General features: G+C 37.7%; 1 protein-coding gene across 2 annotated transcripts; it reads right to left on the minus strand.

Moving 5' to 3' along the window:
- Nucleotides 1-5,654: 5,654 nt before the first annotated feature.
- On the minus strand, nt 5,655-21,327 carry ABHD10 (abhydrolase domain containing 10, depalmitoylase). Of its 2 annotated transcripts, XM_047792715.1 has the most exons (5): nt 20,620-21,317; nt 17,876-18,059; nt 11,914-12,025; nt 11,363-11,500; nt 5,655-6,454 (listed from the first exon to the last, which is right to left on the minus strand). In XM_047792715.1, exons 1-5 carry the CDS (start codon nt 20,759-20,761, stop codon nt 6,110-6,112), a joined length of 921 nt encoding a protein of 306 aa, XP_047648671.1. In that variant the 5' UTR covers nt 20,762-21,317; the 3' UTR covers nt 5,655-6,109. The 2 variants fall into 2 exon arrangements, with proteins under 2 accessions (XP_047648671.1, XP_047648679.1); XM_047792723.1 differs by lacking the exon at nt 11,363-11,500 and having other exon boundaries at nt 20,620-21,327.
- Nucleotides 21,328-21,936: the final 609 nt, after the last annotated feature.

Below are 21,936 nucleotides of genomic sequence, written 5' to 3' on the forward strand. Positions count from 1 at the left end.
ATTAACCACTGAAGGCCTTGGTAGTTCATGTCCCTTGACTGTAAGCCACTTGGGTAAGGATGGTCTTGTCTAAGGCTCTAGGTACTATTCATGGGGAAAACACCACACATTTTGGTTTTCTGTAATTCAGCAAGAATTTTTTTTAAACATTTCACCATGCCAAGTCCTGTGCTGAAGAGAAAGAAAATATAACTTTTTCCTCTAGAACAGGTTGACCAATTGACTCAGAGCATGACATAAAGCAATTCTAGTACATGGGATAGTGATCTTCATCCCTGTGGGAAATTGATTAGAAGCTATGCAGGAAATGACCTCAAACGATACACATACTGAGAACACACTCCTGCCAGCTGGAGCCTGGACTCGTGAAAATTTAATTACTTAGGAGAGATGTGGGTGGTTTGCCTGTGAAAAGACTTAGTGGTCAGTAGTTGAAAGCATAGGAGAGAGAACTCTGTGGCAGACAAGAGATTGTGAGAAAATCAGAGCTGTGAGATCAGTGGGTTTAGAAAAAATCATGAGAAGGGGCTGACGAATGCAGGTATGGGTGCTGCATGGAACCATCACTTGAAGAAACTCTAAAGGCAGCCTAATGGGCTCCAGAGACCTGCAGTTCAGGGGTAGAGTCTAGAGCAGTGACATTGTCAGCAGAATTTTGGAAGCCACTCAGTTGCATCTTGGGTGGCAGGAATAAGGTCAGTTCCAGTCTGAACTAAGGAAACAGAAGCCCAAACAGAAAACATGTTGCTTCCTCCCAGGCTGTAGTTGCCCAAAGTAAGATGTTAGTTTGCTATATAAAACCAGAAACAATTCTAAAGGATGGACATTCCCCTTCCTCTTTTTTTCTCCAGACTCTGTCTTGCAGGTCTTTTGTACACAAAGATTTTTTCCCTGTTGTAGCAAAATATGTGCAGTTCTTTGAGAATGACTGTATTCTCTGGAGAGGATACAATGGCAAAGGGGAGAGTCCAAGCAAGGCATAGGTTAGTCGAGTCCAGAAATCCACAGGAAATCTTTAGAGAAAAGAAGCATTTGATCCCCTGGATGGTGCCAGTGGAAAGAGGCTCAACCTTCCACTTACTGAGTACTTATTAATATTATAATTATTTTTTTAAACAACCTTTTTTTTTTATGGGTCTGTGTATCCGAGATTTAAAAAATAGAGACATGGCAGCATGGTCTAATAGCAAAATTAAACTTGTAAACCACAAATGCCAACCAGGTGTCATGCTAAAAATATACACAAGATTCTCATGTACAATTATATCTAGAGGAAGGGGTTAGGAGATTAGTGATAGGATTTATAAATGAGATGCCTTTATGTTTCGGAAGATGAGTAGGTGTTTGCCTGGTGAATGGAGTGAGATGTTTGCAGGGTGGATGGGGTGATGTAGGAGGGATAGGGAACATTGCTGGCAAAGGTAGCTTATTTAAGAAGGTGAAAACGTTCTAGTATCAACAAAGCACAGGGTGAAAGGGAAGAGACACACAGAAAGTAAAATAAAGCCAGAATGTCTGGCAGGTTCCAGATTATATAGTAGCGTGCTTGTAAGTGTCCAGGGTTAAATTTCCAGAAATTTTGAAAGCCAGTTGTCAAACAGCCATTACAAGCAATTAAGTTATGTAAACTTACACATAAATAAATTATATTGCAAATAAAGGTGAAATACTCAATATGGAACACTTCCTAATTTATTTTGTTACATTTTACTCTTACCTATATTTTTGAGGATATTTATATTTATTGTCTCTACAGTGTGTATACTGTGTAACAGTCTGTGACTGGCGGTTTCTTCTCAGCTTTATCATATTCAGTAACATCACAGTGGTAGCTTGAAACCAGCTATGACTGGAGTGTTTATGCCACGGATGTTGGCAAATGCTACAAAATCGGGGGGCTTCCCCTTCCCCCACCCCACAGCTACTTGTTGAATATTTACTGGCCTTGCCACCAGGCTTAGGTATCATTCAAATGAGCTTGAGTGTTTTCTAAGCAAAAATGAACCATCAGATCTGATTTAGATGAAGAAAAAGGAGATGTCACAATGACTCATAAGTTTGACTTGAGTAACAGAGGTAATGGTCTCACCAATTATTGTAGGTGGGGAGGTACATTAAGGGGGAAAGATAACAGGGTTTGGACTTATTGCATTTGGGAGGGCTGCCATGATCCATCCCAGTCATTAGACAGTTGGTTTTATGCATCTGGAACTCAAGGGAAAAAATCTGGAATGAAGTACTTAAATCATCTGCATGCCGGCAGCAGTTAAAACCAGGAACATGGGTGAAGTTGCTCAAGGTGAATAAGCTGCCTAAGAAGAGAGCCAAGGTCAGAAAAGAAAGGAATATTAACATTACCAGGTGGGTAAGATGATGCAGCTTGGTCAGGGATGCCTGGGGTTCAAGAATGTCAGAACAAAGTCTCTGATCTCCATGGTCTGTTGACAGAGGGAGGTTGGCACATAAACTGAGAGTTTCAAACTAGTAAGTTCTATCAAAAAGGCATGTGCAGAGTGTTGTTCATGAGAGAGCTCAGAGGACCTACTGAGAATTTCTTGGACACAGAAATGAGGATGAGTCAGGATTTGAACTTTTCCAGTAGAAGTTTACCTGTCAATAAAAAGCTGACAGCTCAAGAAAAGGAACAGCAAGCCCATATGGGAAAGGAGAGTTTCTTCAAAAGACCCATTTGGTAAAAAAAAAAAAAAAAAAAAAATTTCCTGCCTTTTTCTAGGTATATTCTCTAAATGTACCAAAACATCACATCTTTTCATCAAACCAAGTTATGTATATTACATGTTGCTAAACTAAAAAGTGATTTTTAGATCTGCAATTAAAGGGCTCTTAAAAATGCACATCTAAATTCCGTCCATCTTCTTCCTTCCTTCAGAAAGTAAGAGTTTTCTGGTTGTTTTTTTAAAGTTTCAAATGTATTGAAAATTCGACATATCCCCTTTGGCCACCGCCTTAAGAATGCTTATGTGGCAAATAATGTTCTCCTTGTTCTCTATCTCTGTGCTTTATAAATTCAGCCCTGCCCAAAGCCCTTTTCCTCCTCTCTTCCCCACAGAGCTTTCTATCAGCTGCTCAGAGAACCACATACTGTGCAGACTCATGTCTGGAAACACCTCTCAGCTCAGCAGATGCTGCAAAAGCAAAAATACTCTGTGACCGCACTTAGCCTTCCTCTCCTTGGGCAATGGCCTCATCCCCTTCCACTGCAGGTACGGAGGTTGTTTAGAGGGACCATGCCGCTTTTAAATCCATGCAGGTGTTCCAGAGAATAGGCATTCAGGGGCTGCTGGCTGTTCAAGCATTTCCATGTCACTGATACATGGCATGGAGTGGTTTTAGAAAGAAAAACAAAAGAGAGAACTTTGGGAGAAACTAGAAAAGAATACTGACGTAACTATCAATGTACTAGACTACACTAAATCTCACGGCTTCAAACTCTTTTGGAAATTATGTTAACCTCTGCAAGGCTAGAGTCAATTTTAAGAGAGCTTTCCTTATCTTTAGAGAGTGAAGCGCCCCCTCCCCCTTTTCCTAAGCACTAAACTAGTTGGAAAGGATAGCACAGAGCTAACATTCCTTGGGATCTTGAAGTGAGGAAGGTTCAGTCCAGGTCAGTTTTAGAAGCCTTAGTTCTTTGCCTCCATTTGCCTTCCCAAGCACCCATGAATTGTGCCCTCCAGTTTCCCACTGTTCTGTGTGTAGTAAGTAAGTGAAATGGTAATGACACCTACATGTCATTGTTCTAAACGTGTTGTGCTTAATCCTTATACTTTATTTAATAGGTGTATATCATGATATTTTACAGATGAGGAGACCTCAGGGAGGTTAAGTAAATGGCCCAGTCACAGGCCTAGTAAACCATGAGCCAGGATTTAACCCCAAGCGCTAGCCTGTCTTTAACCGTGATATGGATTACCTCTACAGATACACTATGAATCTCCAATTATATTTATCACATTTTATTATAATTGTTTAACTCTAGAAACCTCTCACAGGGGGGCAGGGGGTTTTCCTCTTCCTCCTGATCCTCATGCCCAGCAGCATGGGCCTGCGAAGTCATCTTGCCATCCTGGAACAGCCCATTTTGGCCCCAGGCACTGTGCCACAGAGATGATTCATGTATTTTTGGTTTGTAATTATTTTTGTTTTGTATAAAAGAAAACTCCTAGATTATATTTTATTGCCTGGAGGATACTGATCTGTTTTGGTTCTGTGTCAGGGTTCCTGACACAGACCACCCCCAGGTTTGATCATTTGTTAGGACTCACAGAACTTGGCATATAGTTCTACTCACCGCTATGATTTATTACAGTGAAAGGATACAAAGCAAAATAAGGAAAGAACAACATGAAGTGAAATCCAGGGAAAACCAGACACAAGCGGCTACAAATCCTGTCCTAGTTGAGTCACACACGTTCAGTTTAATCCCCCCAGCAAAGCACTGTGACAGCATGTGGGAAATATCCACCAGGGAAGATCGTGAGAGACGCGGTGTCCAGAGTGTTTACTGGGAGCTGGTCACTTGGGCGGTCTCAGCCTGGCATCTACCAAAATTCCAGACCCGTAGAAGCAAAGCATTTGTCCAGCATAAACCACATTGTTTACGTAGACAGTTTAGGCACAGTGAGCTACTTTGATTAGTTCTGGAATGGTGGAACGCTCCTAAAATCCAAGTTCCCAGAAGCCAGCTAAGGGTGAACCCTGCAAGCAGTTCTCTCTAATAAACTGTCATCTCCTATGTTAACTCTTCTCAGCACAGGAATTTTATCCCAATACTCTTCAATATCCATTAAATGTTTCTTGAATTGTCCTTTGAACCAGGTTTACTCTCTGCTGGCTCCCTTAGTAATGAATTAAAGAAGTCTTTGAAGCATGTATATTATAAATACATGTATATGTATTGTGTATGATAACTTAAAAAAGTTTTACTCTGACAGACGTAACCCAAGCAAGCTAAATAACATCCAATCATCCTTTTTTTTTTGGTGTGTAGGGCCTCACCTGCAGCATATGAAATTCCCAGGCTAGGGGTTGAATTGGATCTGTAGCTGCCAGCCCACACCACTGCGACAGCAATGAGCAATCCAAGCTGCGTCTGCAACCTACACCACAGCTCATGGAAACGCCAGATCCTTAACCCACTGAGGGAGGCCAGGGATACTATTTGTACTTGTAAGCCACTGAGCCACAACAGGAATTCCTATAATTAAAAGACACCAACTCAATAATATCAAAGCTGATGACTGCACAAACTTATTTTAGTTGTTAAAAAAACCTTCATATTTCCCTTTCCTATTTCCTGACTATCTATACATTTTAGAAAGTCTTCTGAGTTAGATGGCAATCACTTGGCTATTTGCACTCAAGTACATATTAATAAAAAGGCATGTTTCCACAGGTAGGTGACAAATGTAAAGATTAATTTCCTCTTTGGAATATGAAGTCAGAATATGAAAATACCATATCATTGCCTAAGATGAAATTCCCCTATTTAACTGTACGATATATAAGCCACAATTTAAAAATGATACATCTCCTTCATAGATCTGTAAAGTTTTGAGCAGTTAAAATAACCTTGATTTTAAATTCAAATATAACATGCAGAATATAAGATATTAAAGTAATAGCTTTTTTCGAACTTTATGCTTCAGATATTTCTCTAATCATTTCAGATTTATGTCAATAAACATGTTCCTGTATTTTGTGAACTACATTTTAAAATCAGAATTTAACAAATCTCTATATACAATGATACCAAACAAAAACAAAAAATCAAGCTTTATTAGCAATTCTAAATAGAAGAAAGCACAATTAGGAGCTGGCACAGTTAACATAGGCATTATAAAGTAAGCATCTCTTGAATAAAAAAATAGGAAATATTTTAACAAAAAAAAATCAAGGGTTGAAGGCAGGAGAGAATTTTTTTAAACAGCAGCTGATGCTTTCTTCACGATCTGTATCACTTGTGCAAATACATCACTGAATAAATACATGATATTTACAAAATAGAGATAAGAAAAACCTACTTATCAAGGTCTTTCATCTCTTCTACCTTCTGGATCCATGAGTTTACAAACCAACTAAAACTGTGATTCTAGTTAATTACAGTTGAAAGCTTATCAATCAAGTCATCAATAGTGTAAACCAGAAGTTGGAGGTCCGCTTTTTCCTTCATTCGGTGGTCGCTGTCTTTTCGGAGGATGACATCTACATCTTTGCTGACTACTCGGTCAGCAACTTGCACAGATGTATGCCAGGGAATAACGTCATCCTTCATGCCGTGGAGCAATCTTATAGGGCAGTTCACAGGAATGGGACTATGTAACAAGCAGTGGTGCTCAGCTTCTTTAATGACACTGTACTGAATGCGATAAACTCCTTCTTCACTGTATTTTGATGGCATGGCCCACACACCTTTCATCTCTATATCCTTTTTTGTCTATTGGGGAAAAGGAGAAAAATGAAAATATTTATGTAACACTAATACATGCAACAATCTCAACAGAAGAAAAGTAGCCTTTGAAGAAGAAAAGAGAACATAAATATAATAGTGATAATTACCAGTAACTAAATACTATGTGTAAAGAACTGTGACAAGTATTTTTCACACAGTGTATCATAACATCCTGATAATTCTGTCATTATTTCATTTTTAGAAAAGAGGATGTTAAAGCTTAGAGTAGTAAATATGTTTAAAGTTGAAAGGCAGTAGCTGTTATGGTTAGGATTCAAATTAAGATTTAACTAACTTCATCATTTAACATCTAAAATCAGGGGTTGCTTCACCCCAACTGAAAGGGGAAATGAAGGGGACAAAAGTACAATAATTTCTTGGAATTAGTCAAGGTAGCATTCATATTACATATTAAATCTTAGGAATAAAAATTGTTTAGATTTCAAAATCATAAAATTAAAAATGTGTATACAAAAAGTTACTACAATAGGGATGGGGCAGGGAGAGAAGAATCAAGCATAAAACTAAAAATGAAAAATTTTTAAGACAGTGGTTACTCTGGGGCAGTCATACACATCCAATTTTAGGCTGAATATTACAAGATGTAGCTTTTGCTTTCAGAGTCCTACGGAATGAGAAAAAAAATTGCTGTTTTAGATGTCAAGTCTTCCAAATACTTCCTGAAAACTGAGAAATGATATCATTTCTACCCTTAAAATAAATACTGGGTTATCCTTTGATTCTTGAAGAATTTCAATTTTTAAGATAATCTTTTTTTTTTTTTTTTTTTTTAGGGCCACACCCATGCCATATGGAAGTTCCCAGGCTAGGACAGGAGTTGGAGCTGCAGCTGCTGGCCTACACCACAGCCACAGCAACAAGGGATCTGACCCATGTCTTCAACCTACACCACAGCTCATAGCAACGCCAGATCCTCAACCCACTGATCCAGGCCAGGGATCGGACCGCTTCCTCATGGATACTAGTCAGATTTGTTTCTGCTGCACCACTACAGGAACTCCCTAAGATAATCTACCTTAAACAATTTTTCTAGTTAAAGTAACATATACTCATTATAAAAACATGGAAATATACAAAGCATAAAAAGAAACAAATTTCTCATAAACCTATCTCATGGATATAACAACCATTAATACTTTGGCTTATTTCCTTCCAGTATTTTTCTATATGTGTTTGGTCTTTATAGATATAATATGTAAAACACTTAGCTATTATAATTCATATATAATTTTCAATGCTGCTTTATATTTAATATATATTTCTAGGTTTTAAAACATTCTACTAAGTTTTTAAAGGCTGCATAATTGTCCACCATATTGCATCTAATATAACTAACTTGACCATTCTCACATTGATGAATACTTCCATGAACATCTTTGAAAATAAAGGTTTATCCGTATATAATAAATTCTTTGGAAAGACTATCACAACTTGAACTAATAAATCAAGAAGTAAATAGGGGAGTTCCCGTCGTGGTGCAGTGGTTAACGAATCCGACTAGGAACCATGAGGTTGCGGGTTCGGTCCCTGCCCCTGCTCAGTGGGTTAACGATCCGGCGTTGCCATGAGCTGTGGTGTAGGTTGCAGATGTGGCTCGGATCCCGCGTTGCTGTGGCTCTGGCGTAGGCCAGTGGCTACAGCTCCGATTCGACCCCTAGCCTGGGAACCTCCGTATGCCGAGGGAGCGGCCCAAAGAAATAGCAAAAAGACAAAAAAAAAAAAAAAGAAGTAAATAGCTTTGAGTCTATTGAAACCATACAATATGGAAGGGCTAGAAAAACAGGTGGGCATCTTATCAAAAACAATGAAAAATATAAGGAAAGAAAAGCCCCATACAACATATTTTTGTTTTATATTTTCAATAAAAATATTGATTTTTTTCCATATTTAAAACTGTTGACTTATTACAAATACAAAAAGGGAAAAAGAATTTGAACAGTAAAATATGTATGATATATGTCTATATGTCTATAAAATATGTATGATATATGTCTATATGTTTTTAGGCATTTTAATGCATTTTATTAAATTCCAAAAAGATTTGATTCTGTGAAAAAGCTAAATATCTGAAAGCTAGACTTCTAAATATTCCCCAATGATTTATAATTAACAAATGTCTAAAAAGCTTTAAAATGTATTAATCTATATTAATAGCATGGGGTCTGCTGCATTAAAGCAACATGTGAACCAAATATTTAAAGCAAAAATGATACTCAGTTATCTTCAAACTACTCGTGATTATTCCCGAATTTTTAATTTCAGTAATTAGAACTAAGTTTGATTATTAAATGAAGTGGGAACTATGCTAATTACTGAGACATAATAATAGTTGGCATTTTAAGCATCCTTACCCAACTAGCTGTTAATCTGCTACTGAGTTGAATAAATATTGTTCATTTGAAGGACAAACTTGACTTTACAAAATTTTTTGTGTCCCAAAGCCTCAAAAAGTTAAGAAATAGCAAAGAACAGTATTAATCAAAGTACATGTACAATATACATAATTTTTACACCAAGAAAAACTAATAAGGCAACGTGGCTATGTAGCTTGGATTCCAACAGCTGTGCAGCATCCTGTCTGACGCCCTCTAGTGTCCAAAGGAGACAATGATTAGAGTCAGTTAAGAGGTTAAGTCAAGTTTCTATACAATGGGTAATGCTGGGCCTTAACACTCCCAGGGCTAAAGAAGATAGTAAAAAACTCCACTTCCTTTCCTTTGACATTGTTAGCACTAGCGATCTGTGTGCAGAAGAAGAGATAGCGGTCCTAGTGTCCCTGATCTTTCTTCACACATGCTTTTAAGTTAACAAGGGCTCAACATGTTTCTGTTAAGAATCTTTTGGTGGTCTGATTTAGGACTGGCAAAGATATACTCTGATTGCAGGCAACAGCTGTCTTCAGTGACTTACAGAGTATCTACCCTATCTTTTCTCCGAGTGATGGATACATACACACATAAAAATAAACGTATATAGTTGTATACAGACCTGTCATTTACCAGTAAGCTGCCCCTCCCCCAAACTGTTTAACCAACTCCTTTCCCACATACCACCTTCTTGAAATCATTTCCTACCATAAGAAGCATTGTAACATTGAGTTACGAGAACAGAGTAAGGGGTCCAAGATTTAGATGCAGAAGGATGGAAAATTTAGCAGCTAAGTGCATTGAGCAACTATGTATGAGAAATGATCAAGTGGAAAAAATTCAGAACTAGGACATAAATTTAAGGAAAATCAACTTTGTAATTTTAGTCCTGAGAGGAAATCACATGAAGAACCAGACTATGTAGACAATGCCCTCTCTTTCTTTTCTTTTCTTCCTCCATCCCTACTTTCCTCCCTTCCTTCCTTGTTGCACCTGCAGCATGCAAAAGTTCCCAGGCCAAGGATCAAACCCAAGCCACAGCAGTAACAATACTGGATCCTTAACCTGCTGTGCCACTAAGGCACTCCCAATGCCATTTCTTAAGGAGCTGGAAATAACAATGTGAACTAAGAATAAACTTAGAATAGACAGTATATGGCATTGAGTCAAATGCAAAAATTTAGACAAAAGTCAATGACATTCTGCTCTTCAACACTACATATGCTTTTTTTCTTCTTTTATTTTATTTTTTCTTTTTAAGGCCTCACTTGTAGCATATGGGAGTTCCTGGGCTACGGGTCAAATTGGAGCTGCAGTTGCAGTCTACACTACAGCCATGGCAACACCAGATCCAAGCCACAGCTTGAGGCAACACTAGATCCTTAACCCACTGATTGAGGCTAGGGATGGAACCTGCATCCTTACGGACACTACGTCAGGTTCTTAACCTGCTAAGCCACAACAGGAACTCCTTTTTCTTCTTTGTCTTTTCCTCCTCCTCCTGCTCATTCACCATCCAGAGCAGTGGTTCTCAAATTTCACCTGGGGACATACTCCCTGTTTCTGATTCAGTAGGTCTTGGTGAAACTCAAGAATATATACTTCCACAAATTCTCAGGTGATGCTGTTGCTGCTGGCCTTAAGACTACTTTTTGAAACACTGCTCTGGACCATTTTTCTTTAATTTTTCTGTGCCTCAGGCCTGCTAGGATCTTAGTTTCACAGGTAAAATTTAGATCCCTAGGAAAAAGATGCCCAAGGAGAACTCAATTGATTGCAAAACAAAAAAACACACAAAAAGCTATTTCTTATCCTTGAAGACAGATATCTGAAATGCTTAAAACATATGTCCAGTAATAAAGTATCATAAACTAATTGCCTTCCCTGTTATTTCAGAAACCTCATTTCTAACATGATTGGCTTAAGAACACGTTAATGATGAAGGCACCCTTTTTAAAACAAAATATGAGAATTGGGAGTAGAAGAAGGATGCCCACTTGGTGTCTAAGTCAGGAATGGTAAACCTCATTGCTTGTGTGTGACTGACAATGTGTGCCCTGAGAGCTCTGCCGAGAGAGGATCTGAGGCTTTCAGGCTAAAAAACAGTTCCATAATTGATTAGCCAGTCTAACATGTTCATAGAATAGGTACTATTTCCTACAGGTCATATAATAAGATTAAGAAGTATAAAAAAAAGATCATGATGTATGATTCAAACAAATAAATGTGATTACCATGAAAACATTGCTAAAACAAGAAATTTAAAGTGTGACTTTATTACTGTGGCTCAAATACCTGGCAGAATTTGAGGGGACTGTGAAGAAAAAGAAACCTTAAACAGAAGACCACACAGTTAAAGGTGGCAAAGAGATTGTACACAAAAAGGCAGCTAAAACAAAAGATGGGCCTGTATCACGAGTCAAAGAACAAATGACACATGAACAAAATTCAAAGAAAGAGGGAGCAGAATGACAGGAGGGATACCCTGAGGTTGCCTGGGACTTACCTCAACAGGAAGCTGATTAAACTGTGTCACTAGGCCATCTACAGCTGTGGCTATGCCAACAAGAGCTACAACCTTTTGTGGTCGCGCGATTGCTGCATGAAGCATTAGCCATCCACCCAGGCTAGATCCAACCAGTATCTAAGAATAAACACACATTTTACAGAGGAATTTCTTTTTCTTTACTGTAAGGGACTGATCTATGAATAATTTCATAGAATGTGTATACTTTCTTCCTTTTAATCCACTGGCTTCCAGACTTTTAATATCTGGGACAAAGTAAAATTAAAATTATAATTACTTTTTGTTAAAGTATTAAGTATATAATAGAAAGTACATTAAACAAACAAAATTTGTAAAGTAAAAAGTAAAATACTACTTACATTTTATGAGAAAGTAAAAATGAGAGAACTGATCGATCGGTTTGATATGAAATATAAAAATTGATTGTTCGACATTTAAAATATTACGTACATTTTCACGTCTAAAGAAACAGCTCAAATATCATGAGGTTATAGTCAACAAATATCATCATATTTAACAAAAATAGTCACCTGTGGTCCTTCAGCCAATTCATCAATTATAGAAAGAACATCTTTTCTCCATTTTCCCACTGTGCATTCTTTTAAGTTACCATCTGAATTTCCAATTCCTGAGTAATCGAACCTGGAAAAAGAGAAAACATAACTATATCTAGATATCTATGTATTTGCTTCTCTAACTTTTATGGAAGAGAGCACACTAATCATTATTATAATGCCTAAAATCTATTAACACAAAACAGTGAAGTCAATATACATTTCAGCAAATCGCAATGGCTTAACCTGCAGATTATCTCCCACATCCACTTTCTCACCTCCACTGCTGCCAGCCTGGTCCAAGTCACAATCCTTTTCCATTGAATTAATGCAACAGTCTCCTAGTAAATCTCCATTTTAATTTTTCTCCCTCATAATCTACCCCCACCCCCAGTAGTCAATGATCCTTTTAAAACAAAAATCACATCTTGCACAAACCCCCCAAAGGCTTGGTATAATCTTTATGTAAAATCCAAAGTCCTTCCCATCCTCTAGGTCCTAACCACCTCTCTGATCTCATTTCATACTGTTCTCTCTCCCCCTTCCAACTGTATCCTCACTTTCCTTCTTAAAGTTAATGAAATACACACCCACAGTCCTGCCTCAGGAGTTTCACATCAGCTGGTCCTTCCACATGGAACACTCTATCTCCAGACACGCACCTAGATCACTCCATCACTTCATTCAGGCCTTTGGTTCAAATGTTACATTTCCAGAAGCCTTCTCTGACCACTCAACTTAAAGTCGTGCTTCTTTTGTCATTCTCTATTTCCTTACCCTGCTTTATTCTCTTCATAGCAAATATTGCTACTTAACATTATATATGATATATGATTACTGGTTTGTGGTCTGTCTCCCACACTAGAATGGAAGCTGTGTAAGGGCAGAATATTTGTTCACCACTGCTCTCCCAGTGCCTATATCAGTTCTCTGCACATGCTAAGTGTTTAGTATATGTCTCCTAAATCAGCAGAAGGAAAAGAGAAGTCCAGAATCAAATTCATCATCACTAGCCCGTCCACTTGGTTTTCTTTCTCTTTCAACTTCCTAGTTCTCCAGGCTCAGAGTCTGTCTGATTTGTGAATTTTACCTCTCCTTCAAGGTCTCAATTCAATAAATCATGAACTATCTTATCAGTTCTGCAGATTGCCCTAAATCCTAGTCATACTTAACTACTCCCAATTCCTGGATAAGCCCTTTGCTAACTTTGAGTCTTTGCATGCTCTTCCACTGCCTAAAAAACTTTCCTTCTCCATTCAAATGCCTACTCATCCTTTAAGTCATGTCATCTCTGTTGAGGAACTGTCTTTGACATACGTGCTGTTCAGCAGTAGTCAGCCTCTTTTTTTTGTCTTTTTGCCATTTCTTGGGCCGCTCCCGCGACACATGGAGGTTCCCAGGCTAGGAGTCCAATCGGAGCTGTAGCTGCAAGCCTACGCTAGAGCCACAGCAACACGGGATCCGAGCCGCGTCTGCGACCTACACCACAGCTCACGGCAACGCCAGATCGTTAACCCACTGAGCAGGGGCAGGGATCGAACCCGCAACCTCATGGTTCCTAGTCGGATTCGTTAACCACTGCGTCACGACGGGAACTCCAGCCTCTTCCTTTAATATGTGCTCAATTAACACTTTTCATATCATGTGTTACAATCAAATTTTAAATATATGTCTCTCTCTTACTAAGATGTCAGCTCTTTAAGGATAGACTGTTATATTCAAATTTGTTTTTCCAGCGTCTAGAATACTGCCTGCCCTGTACCATCCTCACTCATTCTCATTTCTTCTCACATTTAGACCTTTCTCCTCAGTTTGGGAAGACTGGTATCGTGGTACAGGTCTGCCATCTCAAACCCAGCCTATCACAGCAGCCTCCTCATTGTGTCTCTATGGCTCTGTTCTCTCCAAATGGATCTATTTTATACCTGTCAGGTATTTTCCTGAAACATTATATTGATATGGCATGAACTTCAATGACTCCTTAAGACACATAACATAAAAATTTAGTGCTTTAGCCTGTTTTTTAAGAACATTATATTTTTGGTCATCTCAGATCAACCTTTTATCACCTCCTCTGATGAAACTACTGCTTTAGCCAAACTGATCAACTTGCTCTTTCTAAAACAGACTCTGATTTCTGTCTCTGTTTTATGCCTCATCCATTTATTTCACCTAGAACTTCTTCTCCCATCACTTCACTACTAATATCTTCTCTCAGAGCTTAGTCCAAATGGACTTTTGCTTGAAATGCTTCTCAGACAAGTTGGGAAAAAAACAAAACAAAACAAAAAACCTCTACAAAGTGAAACTTCTACATAATTCACTCTTACTAGTAACAATTTTATTAATTCTGCTCTATGACAATTTATGTATGTGTATATATGGCTCATCATTCCTATCAGACTGTAAGATCATGGAGGGGAAAGACCATTATCTTATTTTTGTCTCTGCATTCTTCACAGTGGCCATGCATGTAAGCCTCAGACACTGAGTATTATAATACATACTAAATGAACAAAAGTAGGAAGTAAAAGTGAAAAAATTATTTTATTCCAATTTAAAGCTTTTTTTTTTTTTCTAATTCTTACAATCTGGTGAAAACGAATAAATCCTAGTGTTTTTAGTGTACATGTAAGAATATATATGTGATATATGTTGTATATATTTTTTCCAGAGATAAGGGATTTATAAGCAATGGAGAAAGACATTAAAATTTTCTTTAGATATGAAGTGAGTGGTTTTGGAACCTTGGGAAATAGTAATAACAAGGCAGCTGCTGAAGTCTAAATCATAGTTATTATTTCTCCTCAATCCAGGAGATGTATAAGACAGACCACAGAGAAAGAGGGGAGAAAGACACCACTAGTTCTCCTTTACCCACCTCAGTGGGCAACTGGACAACTCTATTTGTTGTACTGGTTACAGATGCCTTCCAAATATATGGTGAAGATGCAAAACACACGGAGAGGGCTTTCAAAAAGGAAAATTTAAACATTCAGTGATATTAATATATTACAAGTAAAAAATATAGTTCATTTTTGCTGAACTATATTTCAGCAAGAGACAAAGATAATTAAAAAATATTCAGCATTTTAAAACTTTTAAACTCAGTCCTAGCAGCCTCAATACTCTGGGACATATTCCCAAACCTAGAATTTAAAATTCTATTAGAAATAATTATGAGAGAATATCAGCCCTAAAACCATGTGTCATATTCCTGAGCTCTGACTCAATCTTATTTCAGGCATGGTGACAGGATATTAAGAAACCATTTTCACAGAACCAATATGCACTATATCTTACATAATACACAAAAACTAACCATTTCTTTATTTAGGATTAACGTTTTAGAGCCAAAATCGCAACAAAAGTAAACCGAGAAACTGGGAGTATAAAAGATAAAATAGAAGATAAAATCTCTTATAACAAGCTTTAATGCAATCAACAGCCAACAGTGATTAGATTGCAATGAAGTTTGATAAAAGCAAATAAAAAGGAACCTGAGCAAATTAAAAACTGTAACAAGGGCTATACCTTATAAAGGTTTATAAAGATACACCTTATAAAGGTTTATAAAGATACACAGGCTATATTTTAATACAGTACCACTTAATAGTCTGTATACATTACAATTTCATCATGATTACTTAATATACCTTTAAAACATATACCTCATATGTATCCAAAATGCAGAAAATCCCTCTAAATGTCTTAATGGGAGAGAGAACTTTGTTATAGCTCTCACAGTCTCAATTTATTTTTTATTTTTATTTTTTTGTCTTTTTTTGTTGTTGTTGTTGTTGTTGTTGCTATTTCTTGGGCCGCTCCCGCTGCATATGGGGGTTCCCAGGCTAGGGGTTGAATCGGAGCTGTAGCCACCGGCCTACGCCAGAGCCACAGCAACTCGGGATCCGAGCCGTGTCTGCAACCTACAACCTACACCACAGCTCACGGCAACGCCGGATCATTAACCCACTGAGCAGGGGCAGGGACCGAACCCGCAACCTCATGGTTCCTAGTTGGATTCGTTAACCACTGCGCCACGATGGGAACTCCCCACAGTCTCAATTTAAATTCAAGAACTGATAAAATGTTTTCGTTTTTATTTTTTTAATTTTTTTTATTTAAGGCTGCAGGTGTGGCATATGGAAGTCCCCAGTCTAGAGGTCAAAGCTGCAGCTGCTGGCCTATGCCATGGGGAATCCAAGCTGCATCTGGGACCTACACCACGCTTTCGGCAATGATGAATCCTTCACCCATTGAACGGAAGGCCAGGGATCACTGAACTGAATCCTCATGGATACTAATCACTGAACTGAATCCTCATGGATACTAATTGGGTTTGTTTCCACTGAGCCACAATAGGAACTCCCTAAAATGTGATTTCTTGATTCAAAGTGTTTTGCGGACAAAAAAGGAGAATGATGGCAATTTTTCTGACATTATCATGTTTTGCTCAGGGTTGTCTTCCTTCCTGGATAGCTCATTTTTACCCAAATCCTGACTATTTTTCAGTGTTCCTTTATAAAGTTTTTTCTATTCAATTCAACTCCCAGCTTTCTCTCATCTTTTTTTTTTAATAAAATTTTATTGACGTATAGTTGACTCTCTCATCTTATATAATTAAGTATCCTGCTCTTTGACATGATCACATTTTGATGAATATTTCCAACTAACTTTCCATATGCATTTTATCTTGAATTTCCCCACCCTGACTAAAAGATCTTTAAGTGACCATATTTTATAATTTGTATATTCACAGAACTAGTATAGTGCTAGAAAATCTACTTGTAAAAGATACGCTAGTCCTCAGAATAAGTTAGGTCAGAACAAATTTTTTAGTTTTAAGAATGGAAATGAAATAATTCAGTTAATTTGGTAAAAGGAGTAAGATTAAATCCATATAATTGAAATAATTTCTGCTAATATATTGCATAAAAGTCTTGTTTTTAAGTCTAGAAGTTTTATTTTTAATTTTTATTTCTAATTACTTATTATGTTATTTCTAAAAGCTGTATTTTCCAGACCTATTAAGTGGACATTAGTGCAATTCTTCTAAAATACTAGATGAATAGATTTTTTTTTTTTAGGCTGTTAGTGCTAGAAAAGAGCTCAGAAATTTAACTTTTGTCCAATCTCCTCTTTTTATGATGAAGAAAATAAGTCCAGCATTTATTAACTGACTCACCTTGTCAGTTTTTGCAAGAATTAATTCTAGAGCCCATGTTTCTTGAATTCCAGGCCAGTGCTCTTTTCACTAAACTATCTCTTCTAGCAAATTAAGCACTAAATAAATGACTAAGTAAACAAATCTAATAAAATGTAAACATATTATTTTAGTAAAATAATTATTAGCATGAAATATTAGGAATTTTGAAACCAAGTTGTAATTAAACAACACATATCCTTTTTTTTAAAACAACACACATTCTTATTTATGCTTATACATACTCAGACTACTGCAGTGAGAAGAAAGAGAAAACTAGGTGGAAATGTAAGTTACATAATACTAAATTTACAGTACTTTTAAACACATATATTATTTTAAACCATATATTTTAAAAGTAAGGAAATAAACAATGATCAAATAAAAGTCCTTAAGTCCTCAAAGGAAAACCACAATATAATTACAAGAGATTATAAGAAAGCCAACTGGTATATTGGTTTGTTATATTAGAATATTGTTTGTAAAAAGCTTAGTTACCACTAGTTTGTTTTTCTGCCAACACTGTCAGTGTGACACAAAGACCTTTAAACCAGGCCTTTTAAAGACTGCATTTTACAAGAACCCTAAATCGCAGGATGAAAATTTACAAACCATTAAAATAAATTAATCTATAAAAATGCTGGCATTTTTTTCTATTGGTTGAAGCAGAAGTTATTTTCTACTGCCATGCTAAACGGTAGTAATATTTTCTCTGAAATGTGCTGTTCTTACCTTATATAGGCATGACCCAGAGATTTGCAAAAATCCTCGATTGCCAATGCTTTTGTACCATTCATAGTAGAAATATAGCCAGGAATGAAGATAATTCCTGGACTTTTGCCTTTTAGCTTCTTATAAGCCAGGTTTGGAAGATCTGGTCGACTAAGGAAAGAGACTGATGTCTTTTGCCTGCAAGCTAAACAAAGTGCACAAACCATAAACTATAGTTTTCAAATATAGCTTTTGGAAAACCACACATATTTTCAATATTAATTTTCTGAGTTCATCAAGTTGATATCAAATATTATTTCCATTTAATAGAGAAAAAACAAATACAGATTTGAGGCATTAAAGTCACAAGTCTGTGCATGATATCTTTAAAATCATGTCGAAAATCCACCCGTGCCTTCTTTGAGCAAGGTCCAATCTTGATTCTTCCAAAATACACAATGATGAGGAAATTTCAAGGCAACAGAAGACAGAGAGACTTGTCAAAAATGTTTCCCTGTTGCTGTTACATCCTCCGTCTAAAACAGTTATCAATCAACATTCAGATTCGTCTAGTTTTAGTCCTCTCTAGTGAGATTTCTGCCTTCTTCGTCCTCTTCTTCTTCTTTTTTTTTTTTTTTTTTATTTGAGGAGTTTCACATCCTCTTTGTTTTGGTGGGGAGGCTGAGAAACAAGTTTGGTCTGCCCTTGAGCAACTGTTTCAAAGGCAGACACGCTGTGTCCCTTTTATTACGGATTCCCTCTCCACCCATAAAATCATGGGGCATGGTAATAGCGAAGTATTCATGATTCTTTATCTGCTGAGATGGGTTCAATGAGCAGCTTCTTTACAAGTAACCTTGAGTAAATTTATGATAATACAATTTTCAGAAAAAGATTTCTCATGGGACTCCCAATCACAGTATTAATTGTTGGTTTGGCTTTCTGTGAATGGTCCACAGAAATCTTAGTGCAAGTACAATGGCACAATGGGTAAATCTTACAAGGTTATTTCATTTCATTATTTAAAAAAATTCTTTTTTCTTTTTACAGTCACACCTTCGGTATATGGAAATTTCCAGGCTAGGGGTCACATGAGAACTGCAGCTGCTGGCCTACACCACAGCCGAAGCAACACAGGATCCGAGTCACATCTGTGACCTACACCTCAGCTTGTGGCAACAAAGGATCAGTAACCAGCTGAACGAGGCCAGGAATCGAACCTGTATCCTCATGCAGACTATTTCAGGTTCTTAATTCATACAGCCACAACGGGAACTCCCATTTCATTATTTTTAAATTATTTCCCTATCATAAAGTCAATACTTGCCCTTAAAAAATGTAGAAAGATATTTAAACAAAAAGTCATTTATAATCCCACTTTCTCCCTCCAAAGAAATCAGATTTCTGTACGCCTTTACAGTCTTCTTTTGGACAAAAGGAATCTCTTCTTTTATATCACATGAAAACTTTCTCTACTTTATTGTGGCTAATGAAAACTTCTCAGTCTCTTCCATGTGAACTGATAAAGTTTTCCTCATTGTGGATTTGAGCAGCTGGTTTTTTTAAAAAACTGAATTGAGAGCTTAAAGCTATCCCTTTTATATGTAAGCCTGTTCCAGTTAAGAGTGGAATATGCCAAAATTTAAACTTTTAGTGAAAAACAAGGCTATTAGGAACCAATTATGTTGGTTGACAGATTATAGCAACAAAAATGTTCATTCTCCATTTCCTTAGTTCAGCCCTCAAAAACTCCCTTCCTATCCTCTCTTCCAGATTATTTTCCAATACAGGAAATTCTCCCTGAGACAATTACAGTTTATTTAATCTTGATAAATTCTAAGTGGTCAGTTTCTTAACATTATATCCATAAATGATCTTTGTACTATAAAGATTAGCTCAAAGACTGGGGCATAACTGCTCAATGAATGCTTTCTATATAAAAGAGTATCATACTCTAGTTAATGACATACTAAACTTTGCTGGAGGTACAGATATACAACAGCCTTTTGGTTGTGTGCAATTCAATGTAAACTAAACTGATTATAAGTTTAGAAACTTTAATTCGGCATGAAAATTCCCATTCCAACCACCATGTATTAGCTGTGCGGCAAGGGTGTGAACACAACAAAACCAAAAAGAAAAAAGACAGAATTCTGAAAGACATATGAGGCTTGGGAGTGAAGGTGAAGTGGGGCGGAGAAAAATCAAACAAGCAAAGGAAACATTCAGGGGATCTAATTTTTGGTTCACATTCTAGTTTCCTTTGTAGAGTAATGACTATGGTTTTTACTGGGTTGGGATCATAGAAAAAACAAAACTAGAAACTAGGTTTGATGACGGTGTTCACATTTTTACAATGAAAATATTCATATTGTAAAACTCAAATCAAGGGAAGGCAGGTCTAAGCACCTTAATGGTCACGATCTTTAACCCCTTAGAACCTGCAGAGAAAAGAAGAAGCAACTAATAATCAAACGCATTAAATGCACACCTGAATTCTTCCTAGCTCAGCAGGGAAGGCGGGCAGAAAGGATCCTTAAACTGAAGAGTGTAACGCCACCAATGGCCCAGAATGTCTAGGATGCCCGGGGCCGGTAGTTCTCCTCACAGCCTTAACCAGAACTGTCAAGACCGACTAGAACTGGGTTACTGAGAACCAGGGAAAAGCATTTCTGAAAGGGGCGCCAAAAATGCATGGGACAGGAACTGATGGAATCCGGGGTGTTCGAAAGAATGCGTCCTACACCAGTCTTTCGGACACTGACCTGCGAGCCACCATGGCGCGCGCTCCGGCTTCCGTGCAAGCAACGCGCTGAGACCACGGTGGAAGCCGAAGGAGACGACCGCCCATCCCCGCCTGCGACAAGGTACCCAAGAAGCCGCAGCCGCTAAGCCCACCCCCGCCATCTTCCCAGCGGCCACTGCGCCCCGCGCCAACCTAGAGATGCGCACAGCGCGCAGGAACCGAGTCTGCGCTTGCGCCACCGGGGGGACGTCTCGACGTGGTAAGCCACGCCTATCCTATTTTCCAACACCCGGAGAGCGCGCATGCGCAGTGTAGTCGCTTTTACGGGTTTACAGCTGTTACGCAGTTCTATGAGGGCTTTTCTTACGACGGTTTGGACGGTTTTGATTGCCCTCAGTAGGCGACTTTCTCATTGGGTAGATACTCCAGGACTGAAAGCAGGGAGAGGACTCTCATTCACCGTTCCTAGATAAGAACCCATCTTGTCACCCCGAGGACAGTAGGGAGCGGAAACATAAAATACTAGGCTTGCTGCTTACAAGTCGTTCTCACCCTCCGATTGCTTTGACCTGCACTGGAAACGGTCTTTAGCTCTGACCTGCAGCGTGCTTGTATAAACACCTGAAGCGGAACTGAGCCTTCGCCGCTCCTTCGCTCCTGTTCAGTTTTTGTTTTAGCTCTTTGTATGCCTCACTGTTGAAATTACTGAATCACTCTGACCTCTGTCTCATGCTTCATGCAAGCAAAAAAGTTCTAGTAGATAAAGGATCTCAACAAAAGAATAAACTAAATGGATTAAATACACTTTAGGAGAATATTTTATACTTTGGGGATAGAAGGGACTTTCTTAAGCAAGATTTGAAACCCCCAAATAATAAGGAATAAAAATATGTTTGGCTGTATACGAACTTAAACTTTTTGAATGGCAAAAAGGGCACCTTGAATCAAATGAGAGCCTAGAAAGATAGATTTTACATCACAGATAACAGAACATTAATATTTCAGTCTCCTTCGAGAAATAAGAAAAATATATAATTACAATAAAATTGGCCAACAGTTTGATAGACAGTTCATATGTGTAAATACGATTAATTCAAATATGCAAATGTTTAAAATAATGCATTTTCCCTATCAGATTGGCGAGAGTTAAAAAGAACAACCATTAGCAAGGATGCTGGGAAACCAGCACTCATATATGGTTGGTAGGAGGGTAAACTACTAAACTATTTTGCCAAGTAATCTGTCTACATCTAAGACAATTTAAAGCATGCATCGTTTTCAATGCCCTTTCACTTAGTGGCCCCAATTTGTGACTATAGGAAAAAATACTAGTTTA

The sequence above is a fragment of the Phacochoerus africanus genome, chromosome 1, assembly GCF_016906955.1.
Source record: "Phacochoerus africanus isolate WHEZ1 chromosome 1, ROS_Pafr_v1, whole genome shotgun sequence".
Lineage (NCBI taxonomy): Eukaryota > Metazoa > Chordata > Mammalia > Artiodactyla > Suidae > Phacochoerus > Phacochoerus africanus.